Here is a 23,163-nt window from a genome sequence, read left to right on the forward strand (position 1 = left end):
CCGGTCCTATGATCTCGATCCTAATTGATGGTTCTACTCAAATATAATTATTTTCAATAAAAGAATATATAAAACTAACAAAAGAAAATATATTGTAAGTATCATAATCTTATTACATGTGATTTATATTGTAAGAGTGTTAGGTATTTATTTATAATAATATTTGAAACGAGCTGCTTTTTGTTGACACAGATGGGGCAATTGATTGATGGCGGGTGGTGAGCAATTTGCAGTCTAATTATCACATGCCAATAAGAATTGATTACTTGATGAGAATAAATGAGAAAATATTAGAATAGAATATACAATTTGGATTCTCTTGAACATAAAGTCAATAAAATGTTTTTGACATGCAACAATTGGAAATATATTTATGAAATTGATTGGAATAGAATTACAAGTTTCTTACAATAAATAAATATAAGTTTGTGGTCCATGTATTTTTTTCATCAAATTTCTGTGGTTTTTTTTTCTTGGCGTGATTTTGAATGATTCAAATTTTAAAAATTATTTCACCTACTTTCTTGATTTCTTTTGTTTGCTACCTACTATTTCACCTGCTTAGAAAGCTACACTTTGTTCATTTACTTGGTAAATGACATGAATTTTTTATATTTCATGTTATATCTAATTATGCGAAATATATATTATCTTACTTTCACAATAAAAAAAATTCTAAAATAAAAACTATTTTATAACTCAACTGAATTTTATTTTCTATTGAAATATCTCACACAACAGTACCACAAAGTAAAGCAACCTCTTATTTCATGTTTCATATTGAATTAATATTTTAAAATTTATTTATAATTAAATTATTCTACTTTTTATTGCAATTGGTTTAAATTCTCTAAAAATTTTACCTATTCAAAACGTTACACTTTGTTTTGTTTTGTTTTTTTTTTTTGTTTTTGGTTTTTGGTAATATGAGCGATTCATATTATAAAGGACAAAACGTCATAGTTCAAGATAATGCCTCTGAATATATAGAAAAGATAGAATTCGAGATAACCCTAAAAGCTTGGATAAAATCACGTTAGCCGCATGCCTTGTGGTGAGCTAACGCGAGTTAATCTAAAAAATTGAGTTAATCTTTTATAATATGATAAATTAAGATTTGATATCCTAATAAAAAATATATTCATATTTAGTATTTGGTAATGACTCGAATAAACTTTTATCTATGGTAAGAATACTTGTGGTAAACCATTTTTTTTTTTTTTGCTTCCATGGAACACAGGTGCAGTCATCTGTAAATTCTTACCCCCAAAAGTATTAGAGATGCTTTGTTGCTCAGAAATTAATGATTATCACAGCTAATGAACCAGCCTTGTGGAAAGCATTTATGTATTGTTCTGGTAGTCTTTGATGAGCCATACATCTTAAGAACTAATTGTGTGGCTTTTTATATTATTTTTAATTATTTATGTAATTGTTATTATTTTGAATTGTATATTTTTTGAAGTGATTTTATTGATTAAAGGTATGGAGTTATCAATTACTTATATGTATGTATATTTACATATAACGATGGCTATGCTCATGCTTCCTGTGTATCTTACGCGATAGTTAATGCTAGTTGGGTCAAATATGTAAAAAATTAGAGATGTGACCATAAGCAGAATTTATTATGCATACCAAGGAAAAAAAGATATAATTTGTTTTAGTATATTGTTACAGATATTTTTTAAAATTTATAAAATATCTTAAAATAATTTTTAAAATATATTTTAATGAAAAATCAATCATTTAATTTCTATAATTTTGATCAAATTGTAACTCAATTTTTAAACTTTTACTCATAATTTAATCTTTATAGTTTTAACTCGATTATAACTTAATTTGATTTCTATTAATAAATTTTAACATAATTGTAATATTTATCAATTTATTTTTTACAATATGGAGACTTGTATTTTAAATAGTTAAAATTATAAAAATTGAGTTGTAAAAGTCAAAACTCAAAGATTGGATTGCAAAAGAGTCAAAATTATAAGAATTAAGTTATAATAAATTAAAGTTCATAGATTATCTTATAACTAAGTTAAAACTATAAGATTAAATGATTAATTTTTTATATTTTAATCTTACTTTTGAACTATAAGACTCAGAAATGGGTTTCCAATTTGTTTAAGTGTACGGAAAGTATAATGTATATTTTAATAATAAAAAAATAGCAAATTTAAATATTAAAAAAATTACATTGGGATTTAGAGGGGGAATAAAAAAGGAAAAATCATAGTGAAGGACCTTTGGAGCATTTTATTTATAAAGAAGGACCAAATGATTCTAAAATCACACTACAGGACCAATGGATTAAAATGTAACTAACTTTTAGTGTGAAAAGACAAACCTATTCCTCATTTTTTAACAACAAAATGTCCTCACTGTTATCACCTGTTGGAGGTCCAACATTGGTGACCAAACCATTCTTCCAGACTAATCACTAGCATTAAAACTCCAACACCAGTCACTAGATTAGAGAGAGAGACAAATTAATTTTTTTTAATGTGGCTAAGGTGGGGTTTGAACTCACATTCTCTTAGCCATAAAGAACGTAGGCTAACAATTCCTTTCAATTATATTATGTATATATATATTTAACTTTATTTTCACTTTTCATGTCAATATTTACTAGGAGCTCAATGGTTAGTTATCATTTTATAAATGATTACTTTTTAAATTACTAATGAAACTTGTTAAAAATTTAATATGCACGGTTTTTATAAATATTTACTTATTTTGATTACCAAGAATGACAAGTCTCAATTAGTAATTTAACAATTAGCCATTTGTGAAATAACAAGTTTTGTTACTAGTTTTAAAAATTTCTCTTAATAATTTAATAAATAAATTTTAGTAAAATAATAAGTTTACATAAACTTTTGACATGTAAATTTTTAGTAAATAAATAAATATTTATAAAAATTACTGCATATTAAATTTTTTTAATAAGTTTACATGAATAATTTTAATAAGTAACTATTTGTAAAATGACACGTTTTGTCACTAGCTTTCAAAATTTCTTTTGATGATTTGACAAATAAATTTTAACAAAATACTAAGTTTATGTGAGCTTTTAACATGTACAATTTTAGTTAAAAAACAAGTAAATATTTATAAAAATCACCAAATTTTTTTTAACAAATCCCCTTACTAACTTTAAAAATTTTTCTTGATAATTTGATAAGTAAATTTTAATAAAATAACAAGTTTATATAAGCTTTTGATATACTAATTTGAACTTGTTTAGTGAACAATGCAAATTTGTATATATTTTTTATTTTGTTGTCACTTTTCATGCCAATATTTGTTATGAGCTGAATGATTACTTTTCATTTCGCAAATTGTTACTTGTTAGATTACTAATGAAACTTGTTAAAAAAAATTCAATATGCATTTATTTCTATATATGTTTAATTGTTATTATCAAAAGCTTACATATCAAAAGTTTATATAAATTTATCATTTTACGAAAATTTACTTGTCAATTTATTAAAAGAAAGTTTTAAAATTAGTAATGGGATTTGTTATTTTATAAATGCTTATTTGTTAGATTACTAATAAGACTTGTTAAAAAATTTAATATGCATTAATTTTTATCAAATGTTTAATTGTCATTACCAAAAGTTTATATGAACTTGTCATTTTATGAAAATTACTTGTCAAATTATTAAGAAACTTTTAAAATTAGTAATGAAACTTGTTATTTTATAAATGATTACTTGTTAAATTAACAATGAAGATTTGTTAAAGAAATTATCTATGAAGTGATTTTTCTAAACGTTTGCTTGTTTTTATTACCCAAAATTTACATGTCAAAAGCTTGTATGAATTTGTAATTTTACTAAAAGTAACTTATTAAATTATTAGGAGAAATTTTTAAATCTAGCAATGAGACTTGTTATTTCATAAATAATTATTTGTTAAATTATTAATGAGACTTGTTTGTCAAATTATCAAGATACATTTTTAAAATTAGTAATGAGACTTATCATTTAACAATTTAGTTACTTATTAAATTATCAACGAGAACTTATTAAAGAAATTTAATATGAACTAATTTTTATAAATGTTTACTTATTTTTATTATTAAAAGCTCATATGAACTTGTTATTTTACTAAAATTTACTCATCAAATTATTAAGAGTAATTTTTAAAGCTAGTAATAGGACTTATCATTTCATAAATATTTAATTGTTAAATTATTAATAGAGACTTATTTATCAAATTATCAAGAGAAATTTTTAAAACTAGTAACATAATTTGTCATTTCACAAATGGTTATTTGTTAATTATAAATGGAGACTTGTCATTCTTGATAATAAAAATAAGTAAATATTTATAAAAACTAGTGCATATTAAATTTTTTAATAAGTTTTATTAATAATTTAACAAGTAGTTATTTATAAAATAATAAGTAATCATTAAACTCTTAATGAGTATTTGCATGAAAAGTGAAAACAAAGTTTAATTTGTGAATTCAAAACCCCCTTAGCCACCTTGAAAAAAAATTAATTTGTCCCTGCTCAGGTGGCTAGTCTATAGGGGTGGTCCAGCCACTGGCACTAGAGCTTTTCGGTGGGGGGTAGAGGTAAAAATAGGCCAGATCCTTAACAGGGGTCTATAGCCTGACCTACTTTAAACTTAACCTAACCTACTTATTAAATAAGCTCAGGCTAAGCTCAGGCCTTCAATTAAGTCTATTTAGTTAAATAAATTAGGTTTATTTTTTTAAAGTTTAGCCTGCGAACCCAACAAGCTGGCTTATTTATATTTATATTTATATATATATATTAATATTACAAACACATTAGTTTCATCATGTGATTTTTAATCAATTTATTCTTTACTACTTCTAATTATATTTTCAATCATATTTGATTTATATATTAATTTTAATATTGTCACTTTATTGTTATATTATATTATAGTTAGTAAGTTCTTTTCATTTTTATATATTATAATTGATAAACTATGTTATATATTATATATTATAATAGCTCTAAACTATATTTGGGATGTTTAAAACTAATGTGAGTCTGTTGAAAATGCTTTAATTTTAAGTAGACTTTTAAATTGGCTTGCAAGTTAGGCCAAACTTTAAGCAAATTTAGGCCTAAGCTATAAAAAAAAAAAACCTTATACAAATTTCAGACCAAACTCAGACTTTTAATTTACAATACAGAATCAAGCTTATTTGGCCAAAACCTAGCTTGACTCAGCCTGTTTCCACCTCTAGCAGGCGGTGACAGTGAGGGTTTTTTTTTTTAAGATGAGGGATAATTTCATTTTTTTATGTTAAAATTTAATTATATTTTAGTTTTTTGATATTGCAAGGTAAATTTGAAATTATTTAATCCTTTTTTATAAGTAAAATCTTCCAAAGATTTTGTTATTGTGATTTTCCTAATAAAAAATATCTATTTTAATATTCAGATCGGCTCAACCGCTCAAATAAGCGTGAAAGCTGGAAGCGATAGGACTTTGATTTGATAATATGAAATTTTTTAGTCGTTTTTTAACTTAACTGAGCTAGCCTGAAAGTCTTGAATGAATCGGACCCATTTTTGAATTATCGGCTCAATCTTGCTAATTACATATTCATTTTTTAGGGGATGACTTTTATTATTAAACCATGTGCCGTTGTAAAAATATGACTGATTGCTGATACTGACTAGGGTGCCAATGACAACGTTGCTGACCTTTTACCATTTAAAAAAAAAAAAAAAAACTAGACTGTCCCAGTCTTTTTCGTCTCTCTCTCTCCCCCGAATTTGAAATTCAAATCTTCCTCCTTTATTGTTAATTTATTTTGGAGAAGTAATAATAAATCCAAATCAAACTCTTCTCTGCCGCTCTTCAACGGTCCCGCTTTTCCTCAAACGGCTACATTTTCTCTCTTTCTAACTTCTCATCTGTTCCGAATTCAAAACTTCAAAAGCACTTTTCCACATTCAGAAATTTTCCCAGGAAAACCCATCCTTATTTTCTCTAGAAGGTGTTCGCCGGAAAATTGATCACTCTGCGGCGAGGAAACACCGTCCGAACACAACGTAGTTACCGATCTCTTGTTCAGGTCAGTACTCGAATCCTGAGTAGATAGATTACTGTTTTGCTTGGTCAGGAAATGGACGAATTAGGGTCCGCGAAATTCTTAACTTAGGACTGAGAGACTAAAAGCTTACTCTATCTTGATTTACCCAAAGGTCGTTGAAAATTCTCGCTCCTTTTCGCATTCTCACTGTTGACCTGACTGTCTGCATTTTGTTTCTCGTTCTTTTCTTTCTTCCCTTAATTATATATTTGGTTCGAGTTTCGTTCAGCTGAGATTCGTACTTTATGATGTAACTTTAGTCTGTATCTAATTACCATTAGAAAACTATGTGATTTTGAAATTGAAGTTAATTTATTATCAGTCTTCTTATACGCCATATGTGTCTAATCAAACTCCCTGGTTTGTCCATTCGGAGCAATGCTCGGCACGGCTAGGCAATGATTAATGAGATAAAGAATACTCAGATTCTAGTAGTAAAGTTGAATTATCAGTATATCGCGTAAGCTGCAACATTGAACCTTGGGCTCGTCCCTTGTGATATAGATACGGTTCTTTTCTTTGGTTTCAAAAGTATTAATTTAGCAAGAACAGCCAATGCCACATGTTCGGCATTCAGCAGTTAGATTAATATGAAGGTAGTGGCACCCACCTTTTATGCAATTGTGACGGACTTAGCTTTCGATCTCAGTCATAGGGCTTTTAAACTTTTTATGGAGCAGTATCTCATGTCCAAGGAGACCTTGGCACAATATGTACATGCCCTTTTAAGTGAAACTATTGTGTATCCTGCAGTAATGCTTCTCATGACCTTTTACTAGTGCTCTTCGGTTGACTAATAATTCTGTAATGGCACTAGATTTTTGTCAGTCTTTTGCTGCTAGAATTTCGTTGGCTAGATATCTTTGACATCAATTTCCAGCCAAATCAGGATGATACTTTTTGTCTTGCAAGTTTCTTTTCGTTTAATCTTGTGAGTCTCTGAATGGATATGTCTTGACAGCTAAATACTCCAAAATGTCTAAACCACAAAACGATCCACTTCTGCAACTTGAAACAACATGTGGATCACTTCTGTATGAACTTCAGGTATGAATTGATGTTGCTCCCCCTGTCCTGCTTCTTTCTAACCTCATTCAAATTATGTCTACTTGCATTTATATGGTCAATCCGAGATGTCATTGATTACCTTACATTAATTTTCCAAAATCAGATAATATGGGATGAAGTTGGGGAGCCCGACACTGAAAGAGATAAAACGTTGCTTGAGCTCGAACGAGAGTGCCTAGAGGTTTACAGAAGAAAGGTGGATCAGGCAAATAGGAGTAGAGCCCAATTGAGGCAAGCAATTGCTGATTATGAAGCAGAACTCGCAGCCATCTGCTCAGCAATGGCAGAACGGCCTGTACATATTAGGCAGGTTGGAAAAAATTACATGATTTTATTATTTTGATGAAGATATGTTAAGAATAGTGAATTTCCTGATTGCAGCAATGGCGGCTTAGCGCCTTAGCCCATGCACTTTCAAATAATTAAAAAAGAAAAATGAAATTGGCAAAAGTTATATGATACCGTGTATGTTGGCATTTGTGTGCTAGTAGTTTAATGCTATGCATTTTTTTTGGCGTGGCGTATTCATTTAAAATGGCCTGTAGATGTGCTGATATAAAGTTTTTTTCAAATTTATGGAACTCAGTTCTTGAGCTTTTTGCCTGTTAATATAATCTTACACAAAGATGTGCCCTTAAACTGGTGTAATGTTACAAGAAGCAGCAGTTGGGTAAAGAAATAATACTTTTCTGCATGTGCAATATAAATATAGCTAACATATTGCACTTGTTCTGATTTTTAGCCATTTTTTTGTCAAGATTATTTGTTGTTTATTTACATTACTAAAGAGGTTATCTTCTCATTTTTTAGTCTGATCAAAAGGCTGGGAGTTTAAAACAAGAGCTTTCGAGAATACTTCCAGAGCTTGAGGAGATGCGGAAACGGAAGTCTGACAGAAGAGATCAATTTAAAGACGTCCAAGAGAAGATACTAAACATCTCGAATGAGATCTACGGGTCCAAAGAATATATTTCTGCCAAGACGGTAGTAGATGAATCTGACTTGTCGTTAAGAAAGCTTGAAGAATTGCATGGAGAGCTGCAGACACTACAAAAAGAGAAGGTCAATTATGTTCCAGATCATCTTATGTATTTATTTATTATTTTTTTAATCTAATTTTAAATACCTTATTTGGTTTCTTCATAACTAACCACACTTGTATCTTCTTTTTGAACAGATTGAACGCCTCAAGAAGGTTCAGGACCACCTATGCACTTTAGAATCTCTTTGTTTGGTGCTTGGTTTGGATTTTAAGCAGATAGTCAGCAATATCCATCCGAGTTTAGGAGATACTGAAGGGCCTAAGAGTGTAACAAATGATACAATCCAGCAGTTGGCAGATGCCATACAAAATCTGCGGCAAGTTAAACTGCAGAGAATGCAGAAGGTAAAATGCAGAAATTAATGCTATTTTCCCTTTTAAAGAAGACACCTTCACATTACAAGTAATAACTTGATCATGATCTGGCAGCTCCAAGATCTCGTAACAACAATGTTGGAGCTCTGGGACTTGATGGATACACCTATCGAAGAGCAACAGATGTTTCAAAGTGTTACTTGTAATCTTGCTGCTTCAGAATATGAAATAACTGAGCCTAACACCTTGTCTGTGGAATTCATCAATTATGTAAGTTATAAGTAACCTCAGTTCATTAGACTGGACTTATCCATTTTAGATCGTTCAGAATTCATTAAGTAATAATTTTACACAGGTGGAGGCGGAAGTATGCAGGTTAAACGAATTAAAAGCAAGCAAAATGAAAGAGCTTGTATTGAAGAAGAGAACGGAGCTAGAGGAGATATGTAGAAAGGTGCATATGGTTCCAGTAGTAGACAATGCAATGGAATTTGCTGTTGAAGCTATAGAGTCAGGTAACCCTTCTTGCAAGTCATTGCAGGAGATGAATGCAATAGTTTCTTCAACTAACTGAATGTTTGCCTCTTCCTTTCTCATGCAGGATCCGTGGACCCAGCTTACGTGCTTCAACAAATTGAGCTTCAGATTGCCAGGGTCAAAGAAGAAGCTTTAGGTAGAAAAGAAATACTTGAAAAGGTTGAGAAGTGGTTGGCAGCTTGTGATGAGGAGTCCTGGCTTGAGGAGTACAACAGGGTTGGTTGTTTTTATCCTCCCTTTACATATTACACCTTGTATCATAATTATCTTCACCGTTCATTTTGTTATTTCATCCAGGATGACAATCGGTACAATGCTGGGAGAGGTGCTCATCTTACTCTCAAGCGAGCTGAGAAAGCTCGTGCCTTGGTTAGTAAACTTCCAGGTATTCATCAAGTTTACATTTTAGCCATCGTTGTCGATTTGTTATCAGATATTTTTCCATACGGCTTTACATAGAGACAAGGCAAAATTATGCTTCAATAATAGACCTGCAGAGACTGTATATTATTGCATATTATTTTGTCTAATGCTGTTAATGAAGCTTGATCAAACTTTATATGGAGAATTAGCCAGTCTGGAAATGAAGTGGCAGTTCTTTGTAATGCTACTAGCTTTGCCAAGAGCTATAAAAAAAAAAAAAAATCAATCGTGGACATTAACAGTTCTCGTTCATACCGATACGTCGAAAATAAGAATGAACAGTTGACTTGTTAGAATTTTTTTTTTTTGTGACAAGAAACTCTTGATTTATCTATGATTCTAATGCTTAGCGATCGAATTGTACATGGGCCTTTAGCAAGTTGGCAATATTGAAATGAGGTAACTATTCTTAATCTGTTGATGCGTTAATCAAAATAGCCAGAAGAAAAAGCAATGATGACTATTGAACAGATGAACATTAACTCATTATGATCTCGGTGGACTCAATTTTGCTTCGAGTATTCTGCTTCATGCCTCCGCCCATTGAATCATTTTGTATATTTTGTATGAACTCTTATGAAAACCACTCCTGTTTATGTATAATTTATGATAATATATATATTTTTAATTTTATGTAGCAATGGTAGATGCTTTGGCTTCAAAAACTGTTGCATGGGAAAAAGAAAAAGGCATGGAATTTACTTATGATGGTGTAAGCACGCTCTCCTAACATTTCTTTCTGTTAATATAAAGTCCTTTGGTTGCTAAAATAAATCTGCCTCTGATTGATTCCTGATTGTGGGGCATTTTAGATCCGTCTACTTTCTATGCTCGAAGAATACACCATATTACGGGAAGAGAAAGAGCAAGAACGTCGCAGGCAGAGGGTATGCATCTCTCATTGCATTGAAATATTTATCCCAATAAAATTTTCTACTTAAAGACTTTGAGACATGTATAAACAGTAAACTGGTACTTCTGTTTCTGTAAACCGGTGTCGTTTTTTTCTGTTCCAGGATCTGAAGAAACTTCAGGGACAATTAATTGCGGAACAGGAGGCACTTTATGGGTCAAAACCAAGCCCTTCGAAGGCTCAGGGCCCTAAAAAGGCACCTAGGATGTCAACGGGAGGCGCAGCTAGTAGAAGAGTTTCCCTTGGAGGGTCAATGGTTCAAACTCCCAAAGCAACTCAGTCACGCCCCATGAGGAAGACTGACATTGCCCACCATTTTGACAATCACCTGGATGATTCTCTTTCATCTTTATCATCAGGTTTTGTTTCTTTACTTACTGATTTTCCATAATTTCTTGCTACAAATTTTTGACCTTCTGTCATCATTTGTTTCTGTGCTTTGGCTTGTCGAGATGATGGTTCTTGTTACGTTATCTATGAATCCCTTCAACCTGGTTAAAAAATGTAACCTGGTTAAAAAATGTAATACATACATGACACAGAGTAAGACTGCATTCAAACAGCCAATATCATTTATGTTTGGTTACGTAGTGTTCTCTTTACCAAGCTTCTAACTTTGAATTCCGGGATGGCTAACATTTGTCTTCCTAATGTGTATACACAGTTAGGAGAGGATTGGATGTTACCGGTGGTTCTGTGAAAAAGCAATCATTTGGCGGTGGTGCAACTGGTGGCGGAGGCCGTGACATACATTCTCCGATGACGCGACAACCTTTCTCTCCCATTGCTTCAACGTTATCATCAAAAGCTAACATGAAAACCCCCGCAGACGAACTCATCAACACACAAAGTGAGAAGTTGCAGAAAGCAGTTGCACCTAACGCCACAATGCCATTCACTACACCGTCCAAGACAGCTCCGATTATGGCAGATGAAGAGAACAGAACTCCGAAGACAGTAATGCCCATTCCTTACCCATCCACACCTTCTACCGTGTCAGCTCCGATGAACATGGCCGTCACACCGGCTCCTCCTGCTGCTGCTCCGGTCCTTCGTGCAGGTGACTTCGCTCCAGAGATTGAATACTCTTTTGAGGAAAGAAGGCTCGCTTTCATTCTTTCATCTTGACTCATTTTATTATTCGTTGAGGTTTGATTATCTTTCGTTACTACAGTTAGTAGATACATCACCGGACTTCGTTGGAAACTGAGTCCTCTTCTTGCTTGCTTTTGTTCTCTGCTGTGTCGGATGATGATAATCTCAAGTCAATAAGCGTAATTGGCTTTCGATTGTCGTGTGTTGTGTACATAGTCTACGACAAGTGGACGTGGGCTAGGATGTCAAACTCATTACTAAAATACTAACGTGAGATTCTGGATTCTAAGATTGAATTGAATATTCTGCTCCCTTCCTTTCTTTCTGGTTTGATTCCAATCTTGTACTAGCAAGTAACGCATCAACAGTTACAAGGAGGAGGTTCTTTGATGGCTGTATGTACTGATAGCACGTGACATGGTCTCACAAAGGCGTGTATGTTATTGTTATGTCTCTCTCATGCTCTTTTCTTCAAAAAGAACCAACATAAGCATGTTGGCTTTGTTCTATCATAATAATAATAATAATTTATTATTGTTTTTTCTGGGGTTAAATACCCATGATCCCTCCTAAAGTAAGTCAACTTATTTCAAATCTTCTGTCAGAAAAGGAAATGTTTGAACAATTTCTTTCCCAGAAATGGTTTTGGACTTTGGAGTATTGAGTCAATTTGAAGAACATGGTGTGGAGACTCTGGAATTGATTTTTCTCCAATCTCTGCTTGGCCTAAATTTTTAATTGTTAGATTTTCTTGATTGCTAAATTGATGCCCGGATTGCCAAATATTGGCATTATTGCAGTTTCCAGATTTTCATCCACATATATAAATCTAGCAAGTAAAGATTTTTGGAAAAGAAAATCGGGATAATGAAATGAAATATTATACATACCTGAAATGAAATTCATTGAGATGAACAAAACATTAAGAACTTGCCTAAACAACAATTTTACAAAAATAACTAAAATTATATATACCTAGATCAGAAAATCTTGACAAATTTCTCGGGAAAAGATTATTATTTTGATCAGGGTATGAAAACGAGGAAGAAAAGAAAAAGTACAGCTGGGGGCAATTAAATTAAAAAACATAGAGAACGCAATTTACAAATATGAATTATATAATATAATTAATTAACTATGGATGAGAGAGAAAGCATGTGCTAAGGTGGTAATAACAGTAGATTGATCAGAAATTGAAGGGCAATTCAGAGGTAGCGAATTTATTTTATGTTGTAAAAATATAAATGTGAGTTCGTTGGTCAACTTTAATCCAAGTGAAAAGACAAAGAACTTGTCAGTAGTTGGGGAAATGTAATGGCTCCAACCGTAGCTTTACAGCTTTGAACAGAGGCTTTAGTTAAATAAATAAATATATGTGCCAATTTTAAATTAAAAAAAGGTGTTTTCTTTCTTTTTCAAAAATTGTGTATTTTTTTATGCATCCCATTTAAGTATCCCCATTCACAATCATTTATTAAATACCTTTATTAAATTTCCAAGACGGACGTGAACCTATTTCTTAACCAAAATTTATACTTTCAATTTTGCAAATAAAATATTAATTATTAATTAATTTTTCAATATTTAATTACTTTAATTTTTAATTTATTCGTTTTTGTTAATTTTTCAACTTTATTTATTTACTCCTCGTTTTCTTCCAAAACCCTAAATTCATGTATCACTCTGGAGAAATTATCTTCTGGAGTTGTTATTTTTCTCTGTAATTGTAGATTTTTTTTTTCGTCAAAATTTTGGGTTAATTTTGAAGCTCTGCGGTTTCTGCAATGGCGGAGATTTGATGTACAGTACTGCGTTTTTCTCGGAGGTCTTGCTCAACTGTCGCTATTGCGTCACTCGTTTCTTCTTCTATCTGACCTTTCTGAGAATAAGGGTTGTGTTTTTTCAGGTTTTGTGTTAGATTAACTAATTTTTGAGTTCAAACTTCATTTCCACCCTTTCTGGATTTCACTTCTCGGCCATTCAAATCTACTCCTCCACAGAAAGGGCTTTTATTGTTTGAATTTATTTTTCTGATTATTTGTGCGTTTTCTGGTTTGTAAGTTTTTTAATCTTCTTCGATGGGTAGGGTTTATCGTTTTTGAGGTTTTGGTTTTCTTCGTTATTTCCCACCTTTTTTCCGGTTCGATTCATTTAAATGGAAGAAAAAGATAGTTTTTTCGCTGGGCTCACCGTGAAGGCTAACGATGCTCCGGAGAGCCACCATGTAACTCCGAGAAGTGAAAACTTCGGACTGTTCGGCGGGCATACAGGGACGGCGCCGGCCCCGGCGCCTGCACCAGCTCCGACTACGGCTCCAATTCCATCTCCAGCTTCAGCTCCAGTGCCTTCTTCAGTTTCGGCGCCGGAGCCAGTCAGTGTGGCGGCGGCGCCAGCGAGTACGGATGTAGTAAAGAAGAAAAGGGGAAGGCCTAGGAAGTACGGGCCTGATGGCAAATTAGCGTTGGCGTTGTCGCCGATGCCAATTTCATCTTCTATTCCGTTGACTGGTGACTTCTCACTGTGGAAACGTGGTAGAGGGCGGCCAGTTGAATCGGTCAAGAAGTCGTTTAAGTACGAATTTGAAAGTCCAGGACCAGGTACAAATATAGCTTTTCGATCTACGATTTTAAAGTCTTAGGTTATTCTTTTTACCCTCACATTTTTAACAGTACTTCGTTGCTTGACAATTTGTGTCTGAAAGCTTGAGAACAATAAATACAATACAGTGAGCTCTCCAAACCGTAGTTTTGTCATTTATAGATAGAATACTGTGATCACTGAAATATGATTTTTTTTTTTTTTGAGTTTTGTAATGGGTTCTGCTATAATTATGTGGAGATATAGCTGCTTCCTCTGATCTGGGTTTCTAGTGTATATTTATTTTGTTGGATTTGATTCATGCCTTTGTAGTAGAGTTTAAGATGGTGAAAGTGGACCCTTGGTTGAGATTCCCTTTCAGATCTGGAGAGAAGGTGTGGCGGGGACTTAGATTTTTGTGGTTATAATAAAGTGAGGTCAAGTTATCTCTTCAGGTAGAGCATATGATTCTCTTTTGCCCTTTATGTGGCGGAAAGATTGCATTGTCCCTGACCACAGAAATCGCTAATCAGAGTTAGAATAATTGAAGGCGCCAGCGTGTTCAATAGGGTTCAGTCCAGTTGTTAGCTGATGTGACTGGTTTGAATAGGTCTGAAGAAAACTAATAATTATTTCTAAAAGCCTTCTAAGTAACTGCGTTCAAGATGTTGACTTGTTCATGAGACTGAAAAATGACTAACCCCAGCAGGGATAATTCTTTCCTATTCGAAATAGTTATTATTATGGAAATCTTGTTCTGAGGAGAATTTTCATCATTAATACAGGTTGAGGGTAGCTTCTAAGAATCACGGTGTCTGTTTATATGTCAAATAATTATAATGAAATCTTGTTTAAGTTCATGAAGCTTCGTTGTCTTCCATGCATGAAATACTTCTGAACATCATTTCACATTACGAAGAGGTGGGATATGACCACTAAAATTTGTGTTCGTCCATGACCGATGCGTGGTAGTCTAAGGTGGTAGACCCCCCCTTCTTCTCATGTGCTAAAGTAATGGATGAAATTGAATCGAGCTTTGTCATGATATAACTGCCACTCCTGTTTCAGGGTGCAATGTGAAAAGCGATATTTTATTGGTATTACTTAAGAAATTACTGTGCCAACGCGATTCCCAATAAAGGACTAAATGTATCTGACAAAAGAAAGGGAATGTCTTACTAAAGTAAATTAGAGTTCATTCTGCGCTCGCCTTGAGTTTTTTAATTCGCTGCCCTTCCTATCAAGTCGCTTACCACCTGAATATTGATATCGTAGGTGATGGCATTGCATACTCAGTTGGTGCCAATTTCACACCCCACGTGCTTACTGTTAATGCTGGCGAGGTATACTGTACATATTTCTTTTATGCCAATATCTTTAGAAGTTAAATTTAGTTTGCCTCCTGTAAATATGTCCATATTTTGCCACCCTTTATGATGCTATCCATATGTTACATACAAAAATTATATTAACCTCTTTTCTGTAAGTCTAGAAACCTTTTTGAATTTATATATGCCCATTATTTGCTTGTTTGCTTGTGTTCACATCATTTCTTGGAAGGTGATGGACTACTTCCAAAAAAAAATAAAAATAGATTTGTCTTACTAAGGAATTAGAATATCTGTCTAAAAGAATATTATTTTAATTTATTTTATTAACAGATATATAACAGTTGCAGGATTGGCTAATCTCTTTAAAAATATTTAATAGGTTGACATGAACTATTTCATGATGGCCGGAAGTGTTGTTTTCCTTATTGAAGTAGCCTACATTGCCGATGAAACAGTAAACGGTTTCTGAGATAGGTTCAGTATTCAGAGGTCTGAAAAAATTAGATGATTTTATCCAATAAGTGTTACAACATTATAAAATCTTTTAATTCGAGGAATGATTAATTTCACTGTATAGGTGAATTGTTAATATAAAATGTATATATCTGACTAGGAGGTAACATTAAAATTATGCAGTAACATATCAGCGGCTGAGTTTCTACTGTCTCCATGCATCTGATCCTTTATGCGGTGTGCAGAGTCTTGACATGATTTTCTGATGTTTCTACGTTCTGTTTCAGGATGTTAATATGAAGGTCATGTCCTTCTCTCAACAGGGGTCTCGTGCTATTTGTATTCTTTCTGCAAATGGAACAATTTCAAATGTTACACTCCGTCAACCAACTTCTTCAGGAGGTACCTTAACATATGAGGTAAGTGCAATGGGGACCTACTTTCCATTGTTAGATGGTCTTCATATGTCATGCATGATTCAGGTTGCATAATGTGTGACAATAATGCAAGTTGTTTTAGATGTTATTTTTCAAATTCTTTTGTATTGCACCCTGACCAAGATTGGATAAGGTTTAAGCATAAACTAGAACAACCCTCCTTGCATTGTGGGGTTCTGAAATTGTTTTTGATGATGAAAAAAGCATAGAAGCTATTTATATACACGCATATAAAGGCACAAAGGCCCTTGTATACAATAAAGGAACAGTGATAAGGATTTTACTTTTATTATTATATCATATTCTCTTTGTTAAAAAATGTAAGGGATTTTTAATTGAACCTCATCCCCCAATAAAATAGTTACTTGTTTTCAAACTAACCCTATCTTTTCATATTTTTCCTTATTTAGTAGGGTATTTCACCCTAAAATAATATAAATTGATCTATTCAATAGGGGTTATTTTTTGGGGGAAAAAAGGTAACGATTAAACTCTGAAAGATTAAAAATAACAAAGGGAGTATATGCTATATTGTTTGATATTGACTTTTTCTCTTGTAATCTTTTGGCGATACAACTTGTGTTTATAAGTTCTCCCTCTATCGTTTTTTTAAATGTGGGTTCCTTTTAACCTATCTTCCTGCTCAAAGGAACTTGTGGTGCTGTGTGAATATGTATTAACACACTTAGGCTTATTTGATGCCATTACAGGGGCGATTTGAGATTCTTTCTTTGTCTGGTTCATATATGCCTTCTGAGAATGGTGTGACAAGAAGTAGATCAGGTGGGATGAGCGTCTCTTTGGCAGGTCCAGATGGTCGAGTGGTGGGAGGTGGCCTTGCTGGTCTGTTGGTAGCAGCAGGTCCTGTGCAGGTAAAGCAACAGCTATTTAAGATTTAAGTATTTGCTATCAAATTTTCCGCAGAAGCATGACGTTTACATAGTCCTGAATTGTGAAAAATGTCCCCTCATGTTCTTTTTGGATAATCTCATTGTAAACACCCATAGAGCTTTACATACGTATTGTCCATTGATGAAACATTCAAGCACCTAGTGAAAATAAGATAATATTTGTGGAATCATTGGTTGGTCAAATCATAGCATTAGTAAGCCACACTCAATTCACATTAGTACTTTTCTGAACCATCTTCTCTGTCAGGTTGTTGTGGGAAGTTTTCTTCCAGGCCACCAGCAGATGCAGAAACCCAAGAAGCAAAAGACGAATCATTTTTCGCCCGTATCGTCTGGACATTATAATACCATCCCAGTTGATGAAATAAAAATCAGTTTTGGAGGAGTAAAGCCTATTATGACTCCTGCTGCATTTCAAGCAGACAACAATGCTGCTGCTTTTAACAACATCCAGGGCTCTAGCAACTCATCTGCTGATGACGGTGATGATGATGTAACCCTTTTGCCAGAAAAGGAGTCTAACCCCAGCCAAATCGGATGCTAAATGATTTCATTGTAAGTCAAGTGGTTTCTGCAGAATCAACCACATACATCTAGGTTCACTCATTCTTGACATAAGCTGACAAAGATAGCATGTTGGCTAGTTATGAAGACAAAACCCTAGTTGGATGAGTGTCAGGTTGGTTTTGACTCCGAGGTTGTACTTCGGTACTTAGGTTAGTTATGGGATCTCTCTGTTAGATTTTCCATGTGTCTGTTCTGATGTTGTATCTCTAGTAGTGTTATAGTGTTGTTTACTCATTTTATTTAGTGTCATTGTGATGTAGGAAAATGTGATGTCATCATCTTCCTCATTTTGCTTATCTTGAATGTTTGAAATGTGAGTGGATGGATGTGGGTGTTTCTGATATGTAACTTCAAATATTATTTGTGATGAAAGAAAAAATTGCATCTCAACTACTATTGTCTGCTGCTATATCATATGGTTCTTTGCTCGCTAATCTCCTCTGGGAAAATCCACTGAACATCATCTTGTTATTATTCACTGATAAGAGTGAGAAAAGAATATTAAGATGATTCACGCATATATTTTACTAAATATATTATATGGCAGAAGTCGGTAATTTTTGCGGCAGCATTATTTACACTGCACAATGCTCTTTCCACGGGTTTATTCTGAGTTGTTTTGAAGCGTTCAACTACTGCTGTAAGTATAATAATAATATTGTCAATTGTAAACATTATTTAATATAATTATTTTGATTTTTCTTAACACTCCATTGCCTTCGGCTGAAAACAAAATGATTCTCCATTCCCCATCCTTTCATGCCAAGAGGCCGCCAATGCCGCCCGATGCTTGAGACAGAAACATTATCCTTATATGAACAAATCTTAGATATTAGCGCAGGGAAAAAGGAAAATAAAACTCTATATATTTATGCATTGGCTTGGCTTTAGGATAAGTAGCTCTAGCAAATTAAAACGTGAATAAATATGTAGAATAAGTTGTTAAATTTGAGTCAATTGTTTGTTTTACATATCTATGTATAATTAATTTCTTTTATTTATTTTTTGAGAAATCCAATCTGCTTAACAATATCAAAGGAAGGCTAAATGGCTGATAGAATGATCTTTAATTTGAAATCAAACTGCTCAAAACATCTTCCAGGACAAATGTCAAACAAAGGGTTACTATGCCTGCCGCGCTTGAAAACCAGTACGTTAACAGATACAAACTCATTACCAGTCTCTCGCACTCCTCTCTCTCTCTCTCTCTCTCTCTCTCTCTCTGTGTGTGTGTGTGTGTGTGTGCAATTTTGCTGTATCTTCTACAATTAATGGTTATCTTTGGGCATTGAGACCTCATCTATTATGGCATTGGTAGCCTTTCGAGTCCCGTATTTTCATTTTCAGTTCACAGAAATGAAAACAGAGGTCCCTTTTTCTTGAGACTTTTTATGCAGAAAATTCCTTTCTACAAAGAAAGAAGATAGAAGGAATCACCACAGATGCTTCTCTCAAACAGCAAATCCCACTTATGCCCATCGCATCACTTTTTCACCTTATCCATGTGAGCAAGAATAATGTCATATTATCCTCAACAAAAAAAAAAAAAAAACAAAGAACAAAACTCACTCTCTGGAGCAAAAGTGAAATTCTTAGTCTCAGTTGTACAACAAAATTTATCGGCACAGTCTCATTACACACTGATATGATATCTGAGTTATCTATTAAGCCTCACTGGAAATAATTAAAGAAGAAAAAGAAGATTCCGATGCCAAATTATGTGCTAAAAAATTCTGCTTTCCAGCCTTTATTTACTTTCTCTATGAACTCTTCCACTCTCCTCCTCAGCTCATCATCTTCTTCTTCCTCTTGAATTTCTTCTTCTACCTCTACCTCATTGCTGCAATTCTCATCTGTTTCCTCCTCTTTCTGCTGATCTTGTGACATTTCTCCGCCTTCTTCCTTCTGGGCTACACCCTTTGAATTTGCTTCTGCTTTCTGGGTTGTGCCTTGGACTCTGGACATAGACACAGGAATCTCACTTTCTTGATCAAAACTGAGCCTTGGCTTCAGGTCTAGCAGGATGATCACTATGATCAGATTGCAGAAACAGAAGATGAAAGCTGAACTTGAAGCAGCCTGAGTGAATAACTCCATTATAGAATACAAGAACATGGTTTTGGATGATCAATGAGAAAAGAGACTGAGGAAACAGACTGGAAGAGTGAGAATTTGGGAAGTTTTGTATTATGCAGAAAAACTAGAGAAGTTTGGAGACTATTTAAGTTCTTGTTTCGATAGACACCGACGTGGAAAGAACATTTTTTGAAGCCAAAATTAATGATGATGAGGTGTAGCGGGGAAGCTATTGCAACAAAATACAAAATGCCTTTTTTTGGGGTTTTAATTATTGAGGAATAATAAGTGTACATGAAAAGTTTTGTTGAAAGCGTATGTTGAGAGCTTTTATTTTTTGTTTAATCTAAAGGTCTTATTGTTCCTTTGAAGAACCTCACATGGAACTTTCTGCATTTCTCACTCACACGCCTATATGTCATCAATTGACATCACCACCTAGACTTTCATGTGGGTTTTCAATATTTCTGTTTCCACCTCATATTGTCCAAATTAGGTGGATCCTACCCTGATATTTTATACAAAATTTAAGAAATAAATTGTGTTATTGTAGATTTATTAACAACACAACTTATTATAAATTTTGAACTTTATAGTAATATTGATGTTGATAATGATTCTACCATCAACCACTTTAATATTCCAACGCCAACCATGTATTTACATTTATAGATTGGATGGTTGGTTAGTGAGCCCTTCAGCTTTATCTTGGGTCATTTTGAATATTAAATAACAAGTTGGTGAATTCTTAAGTACAGATTAATTATTTCACATGCTACGCTAATTCACAGCAGTTATTATGTGATTATGCAATTTTGCAGTAGCTAGTCAGGAATTATTTTAGAGGTTTTCTCTAACAATATTCAAAATAAAAGAATTAATATGCAATTTGAACCTTAAACTATAGGTCCAAGGGTGATTTAAACTCTAAATTTTAAAAAGGTGCATTCTGAACCCTAAACAATTAAGGTTGGGGCAATTTCATTTCTAACATTAATTTCAACAAACTTCCTCAAATTAGAACCTAAAGAGCAATTTTTCTCAAATGAATTTGACGGATATTTGTTGAAAATTAATGGTAGAGGTGAAATTGCCCCAACTTTAATTATTTAAGGTTCAAAATATACCGTTTTAAAAGTTTAAAATTCAAATCGTTCTTAAACCTATAGTTTAGGATTTAAATTGCATATTAATCTGTGGTAATATTAAAATTTCCTAGGATATGAAAACAAGGAATAAAAAAAGGTAAATGATGAAACTATATAAAAGAAGACTATAAAATAGTTTTTTTTTTTGTGAAGATTATGATGGGTATGAATGTGATGGTGTTGAGTTTACTATTTTTGTGCTTGTTGGGTGGGTTTTGATAGGCCATCAGTGGCAGCAATAGGAGTAAAATATAATCTTTTGCTATAAATGTACTTTCATTTTTTTTTATTCTTTAGTGTAATGGAATCTCATACTATCAGTGGAAAAAAATTATCGTTCTTTATTAGGGAAAAATCTAAAATATATTCATCTTTATGCATTTTTTTCTCTATCTCTTTACTTATCAAAAAAGCATTTGGTTATTTTATAGATTGTTACCTTCATTGATAAATTCAAACTAAAAAACTTATACACTTCTTCAAAATCTTTTTAAAAATTGATATAATATGCAAAATCAATTTTTTCTGTAACTATTGAATTATTATTTATTAGAGTGCATTTTTTTAAATACAAAAGGGTTAATATGCAATTTAAACCCTAAACTATAGGTCGATGGACGATTTAAACTCTAAACTTTTAAATGCATTCTAAACTCTAAAAAATTAAAGTTGGGGCAATTTTATCTCCTATCGTTAACTTTCAACAAATGTTCATCAAATTAGGACCTAAAGTGTATTTTTTTTTTAAATGAATTTGATGGACATTTGTTGAAAGTTAATAGTAGAAAAAAAATTTCTTCAATTCTAACTGTTTAGAGTTTAGAATGCACATTTTTAAAGTTAGGGTTCAAATCTTCCCTGGACATACAGTTCAGGGTTTAAATTACATATTAACTTGAAATAAAACTAGATAAACACTTACATGATCTGCTGTTCACAATATAATTTATCAATAAATGTTTTCTTATTTAAAAGCCAAAAAGAATGAGAGTATGAGTGAAGTACAATTTGGCTTCTAAATTATAAATTTAATAGTATTGAGAATTTTAAACTTATTTTTTGTACAGCATTCTTTTTCAACTTTTGAAAATAATACAATATAGCCCTTACTATTAACAAAGTTTAATTTTGACTATTACTTAACCAAAAAATAATAGAAAAGGATCAAAAAAATTATAAAAGGACCCAAAAAATTATAGAAAGGAACGAGAAATGTAAGTTTGAGGTTTTTTATATTATTGTTTAATTAACTAATAGTTAAAGTTAACTTTTATTAACAATAAAGATATTATTATATCATTTTCAAAAAATTAAAGAAAACATTATACAAAAAACAAGTTTAAGATTCTTGATGCCCCTGAACTTATAATTTAAGGGTCAAATTGTTATTTAACTCAAATATATCTTCCTTTATGTTGTGATCTTATTTAAAAAAAATAACAGAAAAGAAAATGAGATTATTTAATTAACAACAATATAATGAACATTACATTTTATTTTTTTACTATTAAAAAATTGTGGCAAACTGGCAATGCCTTGTAGCTTCTAAGGAGTGCATCACCAAACATATCTCCATTTCCTCGGCATCTCTCCATTTTCATATTTATTTTATTAAAAATCCTTTGTCCCTGCCAAGGGGCCTTAATTAATGAATTTATTGTCTTTTGAAAAAGAAGTGAGGGTGAAAAGTAAAACATTTGAGACATAAACACAATGCAGTGTAGGATTTATTTATTATATTTATAAAAGAAGGAACAGTGAAATTTTGAGATGATAAAATAATTGAGGATTTTGAAAGTTCTGGACAGCTAGCAATCCAGAGAAAGCGACCATAACCTAATTCTGTAACCAAACAAAAATCTTTTTGGTGTTGAGATTTGTGATGCTTGCTTTGAAAATATCACATTTGATGTCTATCTATTCTAACAACTTAAATAAGCAAAAATTACAGTTAATTACTCCTTCTAGGCTTATTTCTAAGATACAGACCGAAGAATTTTTTTCCCTTATATTTATAAGACATGTCATTGATTTTTTATTACAAATTTTTTATCCTCCATTCAATATTAAATATGTTACTAAAGTGCATATATATATATATATATAATAGTAATAAAGTTAAAAATTAATTAAATTTATTAATAAATTTAATGATTTTTAAAGTCTTCTTTAA

The 23,163-nt window shown here is 32.3% G+C and overlaps 3 protein-coding genes across 3 annotated transcripts; 2 read left to right on the forward strand and 1 right to left on the reverse strand.

Moving 5' to 3' along the window:
• The first annotated feature begins 5,861 nt into the window (after nt 1-5,861).
• LOC129313178 (65-kDa microtubule-associated protein 3-like) lies at nt 5,862-12,030 on the forward strand. Its single transcript, XM_054956148.1, has 13 exons — nt 5,862-6,079; nt 7,059-7,144; nt 7,269-7,475; nt 7,976-8,227; nt 8,343-8,552; nt 8,637-8,792; nt 8,878-9,037; nt 9,124-9,275; nt 9,357-9,444; nt 10,121-10,194; nt 10,295-10,369; nt 10,499-10,754; nt 11,060-12,030. Exons 2-13 carry the CDS (start codon nt 7,073-7,075, stop codon nt 11,521-11,523), a joined length of 2,166 nt encoding a protein of 721 aa, XP_054812123.1. The 5' UTR covers nt 5,862-6,079; nt 7,059-7,072; the 3' UTR covers nt 11,524-12,030.
• Nucleotides 12,031-13,161: 1,131 nt separating this feature from the next.
• On the forward strand, nt 13,162-18,156 carry LOC129313186 (AT-hook motif nuclear-localized protein 6-like). Its single transcript, XM_054956158.1, has 5 exons — nt 13,162-14,087; nt 15,343-15,410; nt 16,139-16,270; nt 16,999-17,160; nt 17,447-18,156. The coding sequence occupies exons 1-5, from the start codon at nt 13,646-13,648 to the stop codon at nt 17,741-17,743; spliced, it is 1,101 nt and encodes a 366-aa protein (XP_054812133.1). The 5' UTR covers nt 13,162-13,645; the 3' UTR covers nt 17,744-18,156.
• A 1,056-nt stretch (nt 18,157-19,212) lies between these two features.
• LOC129321783 (uncharacterized) lies at nt 19,213-20,068 on the reverse strand. The gene has a single exon (XM_054967715.1). The coding sequence runs from the start codon at nt 19,879-19,881 to the stop codon at nt 19,483-19,485; it is 399 nt and encodes a 132-aa protein (XP_054823690.1). The 5' UTR covers nt 19,882-20,068; the 3' UTR covers nt 19,213-19,482.
• Nucleotides 20,069-23,163: the final 3,095 nt, after the last annotated feature.

The sequence above is a fragment of the Prosopis cineraria genome, unplaced genomic scaffold, assembly GCF_029017545.1.
Source record: "Prosopis cineraria cultivar Desert tree isolate PC_DT_omini unplaced genomic scaffold, ASM2901754v1 PC1, whole genome shotgun sequence".
Lineage (NCBI taxonomy): Eukaryota > Viridiplantae > Streptophyta > Magnoliopsida > Fabales > Fabaceae > Prosopis > Prosopis cineraria.

Excerpts from the sequence above, each read along its gene's own strand:
- LOC129321783 (XM_054967715.1), bottom strand. The coding sequence starts at position 19,881 with ATGTTCTTGTATTCTATAATGGAGTTATTCACTCAGGCTGCTTCAAGT.
- LOC129313178 (XM_054956148.1), top strand. The coding sequence starts at position 7,073 with ATGTCTAAACCACAAAACGATCCACTTCTGCAACTTGAAACAACATGT. Across the intron at positions 8,793-8,877 it reads CTGTGGAATTCATCAATTAT|GTGGAGGCGGAAGTATGCAG; the intron begins GTAAGTTATAAG and ends AATTTTACACAG. Across the intron at positions 10,195-10,294 it reads TGGAATTTACTTATGATGGT|ATCCGTCTACTTTCTATGCT; the intron begins GTAAGCACGCTC and ends GGGGCATTTTAG.
- LOC129313186 (XM_054956158.1), top strand. The coding sequence starts at position 13,646 with ATGGAAGAAAAAGATAGTTTTTTCGCTGGGCTCACCGTGAAGGCTAAC. Across the intron at positions 14,088-15,342 it reads ATTTGAAAGTCCAGGACCAG|GTGATGGCATTGCATACTCA; the intron begins GTACAAATATAG and ends TTGATATCGTAG. Across the intron at positions 17,161-17,446 it reads TAGCAGCAGGTCCTGTGCAG|GTTGTTGTGGGAAGTTTTCT; the intron begins GTAAAGCAACAG and ends CTTCTCTGTCAG.